At 36.2% G+C, this 2,864-nt stretch overlaps 1 protein-coding gene across 1 annotated transcript; it reads left to right on the top strand.

The window, feature by feature from the left end:
- The first annotated feature begins 786 nt into the window (after positions 1-786).
- On the top strand, positions 787-2,847 carry LOTGIDRAFT_202819 (hypothetical protein). Its single transcript, XM_009047420.1, has one exon. The coding sequence runs from the start codon at positions 806-808 to the stop codon at positions 2,837-2,839; it is 2,034 nt and encodes a 677-aa protein (XP_009045668.1). The 5' UTR covers positions 787-805; the 3' UTR covers positions 2,840-2,847.
- Positions 2,848-2,864: the final 17 nt, after the last annotated feature.

Below are 2,864 nucleotides of genomic sequence, written 5' to 3'. Positions count from 1 at the left end.
ATCCCGTTCATCCTCTAAGGGCGAATGATGAATTGGAGTGTGGTTGGTGTAGAAGGTCTTCTTGTTCTTTAGAAATTCTTTGGTATGGTTGGTATCAGCACTGCCGTCAGCATAACACTTGGCTAACAAATTGGCTTTTCCTTCATTGCTGTATTCTGTGGAATCCCTGTAACAAAGAGTTGGAATGGAAGAATTAGATTTTTTACCAAGCATTGAGTCTATTTTACCCCAGACAGATCTTAGGTATAACGAGATTTATCCCCAGGCAGCTATTTATAGCAATCAATCACACGACATTCTACTGCCAATAAGAATCACTTATGATATCAGCCCACACCTGTATCCAATATCTCTCGTCCCTTTTCCGTAATAAAGATAATGCTCTAGTAAATAATAATAATAATAATAATATAAAATAATAATAATAATAATAACACTCTTTATTTTACATGGGTCCTAGTTGTACAGTTTATGTGGGAGTCATTTGATTCTTTAGCCTGAAATTGCAATGCAGATATAAGTCCTGCCCGAAGCTAAACCAACGTTGTGTTGATGGGTTTTTCACCTTTCAGTTTCAAAGTATAAAATAGATAAGAAGCGGTGCATTATTCTGAAGTCTTTCCCTTTCGTCTCCGGATCAATCTCAATCTAAAACCACGAGCCAGATCATCTGCAATTGGAGTACATTTCGCCATACTCTGCTTAAATCCAAAGACGTTAGCCCCAATTCTTTCCCAACATAATTGCTTTTAGCCAATAAATAGTTTGTGTTTTATTCCAGACGGTGTTTAAACCTATATGAAAGATGGATCAGTCGCCTATAATTCCCAGTTACGCGATCAGCATAAACAGAAATATTTACACACAAAACGACATTGAAGATGAATTTCCCCAGAGAAGACCCGAACAGAGTTGCTGGAAATTCAAATGTTCTCCAATGTGTGTTTTGAGTTCCATCTTCTCATTTATACCAATATTACACGCAATAAGAACCTATAACCGACGTGCTGCTCTAAATGATTTTCTTGCTGGTATTTCAGTAGCTTTCGTGCACCTTCCTCAAGGTTTAGGGTTTGGACTGTTAGGTTCACTAAAACCAATTCATGGAATATATTCAACATTTTATCCAGTACTGCTGTATTTGGTATTTGGAACTTCTCCCCATGTATCTCTTGGGACTAATGCTGTACTGGCCGTGTTAACAGCTAGTGTCGTTGAACGAGAAGCCAAATTGTGGGTTGATTTGAATAACCACACTGTTATTTCTGACGAGGAAATCTTACAATACAAAGTCGGTATTTCCATGATGTTAACATTTTTCGCCGGAGCTATATTGTTACTGATGGGTCTACTAAGGCTAGGATTCCTGACCAACTATTTAGCAGTTTCATTCATTGGTGGCTTTACGACAGTATCGGCTATACACATCACTACTAGTGAAATTGGCAAAATGTTAAATATTGAGGTGAAAGCTTATTCTGGAACAGGCAAAATCATTAAAACCTTTATTGAAATATTCTCCAATATCAAAAAGACAAATATTGCAGATTTGATCATTTCTATAGTCAGTATTATTATTTTGCTAACCGTGAAAATATTTGTCAATGAAAAATACAAGGCACGTTTGAAAATTCCAATTCCAATAGATTTAATTGTTGTTGTATTATCAACAATTATTTCCTATGTTTCAAACTTCAAAGGTGTTTATGGAGTGGCAATTGTTGGAGATATACCAACCGGAATGCCACCACCTATACTTCCAAATTTTGAGTCCACACCTCGAGTAGCTAAGGACAGTTTTGTGGTAGCCATATTGATTTTTGCACTGACTATTTCAATGGCTAAACTAATGGCGAAATTGAATAACTATGAGTTGAATAATAATCAAGAATTGGTGGCTTATGGGATGAGTAACTTGTTTAGTTCGTTTTTTCAGTGTTTTCCTGCTTGTCTTTCCCCTCCACGAACAATGTTACTTAACGACTTAAATTCAAAAACTACACTCAATGCAATTACTTCTTCCATCTTTATCCTTATCGTTCTATTAGCTGCGGGGCCACTGTTCCAAGCACTTCCGGTATCAGTATTGGCGGCCATGATTGTTGTAGCCGTGAAAGACTTATTGTTGCAGTTCCGTAATCTACCAAATATTTGGCGAGCATCAAAAAGTGATTTTTTTGTTTGGGTTTTGACTGTACTTGTTGGTGTTTTAGTGGACTTAGATATTTGTATTTTGGTCGGGGTTGGGGTATCAATTTTCTCTGTAATCATTCAAAACCAATGGGCGAGAGGTTATCCTCTGGTTCAAGTACCAGAAAAGGGAATATTATTGGATAAAACATTCAGAGGTGACTTAGGTGACCAATCAGAAGTGAGAATTTTTAACTTTGAGTCACAATTGTATTTCTTGAATGCTGAAAGATTCAGAAATCTTTTACGTAACGAAATAATCTGTCCTGTCAATATACCACAAAGAAAAAGTCATTACCTGATGACGTCAAAGACTGCAATTTATATTCCTGAGGATGCGAATCTGAGCGGAGAACAGGAAGTGACTAATGACGTCATAGAAGAGGTATTAATAAGTGACAGATATCAAGATGAAATGATTCGTTTTATTATAATTAATTGTGTTAACATGACCTACATTGATATGTCGGGGGTTAATATCTTAAAACAAGTTCTATCAGAGTATGACAATGTCGGCATTCAACTACTTCTTGCCAACGTGCCCACGTACATGTTTCAAACATTAGAACAATCGGATTTTTTCAAAGTTTTTCCTCGAGAACATGTTTATTATGATGTCATTGATGCTATTGAATCATTAAAGCTATGATTGTATTTGTGTTTTGTATCATTGG

The sequence above is a fragment of the Lottia gigantea genome (assembly GCF_000327385.1).
Source record: "Lottia gigantea unplaced genomic scaffold LOTGIsca_1117, whole genome shotgun sequence".
Lineage (NCBI taxonomy): Eukaryota > Metazoa > Mollusca > Gastropoda > Lottiidae > Lottia > Lottia gigantea.
The sequence above is the reverse complement of the archived record's forward strand: the minus strand, read 5'-3'. Positions and strand labels throughout refer to the sequence as shown.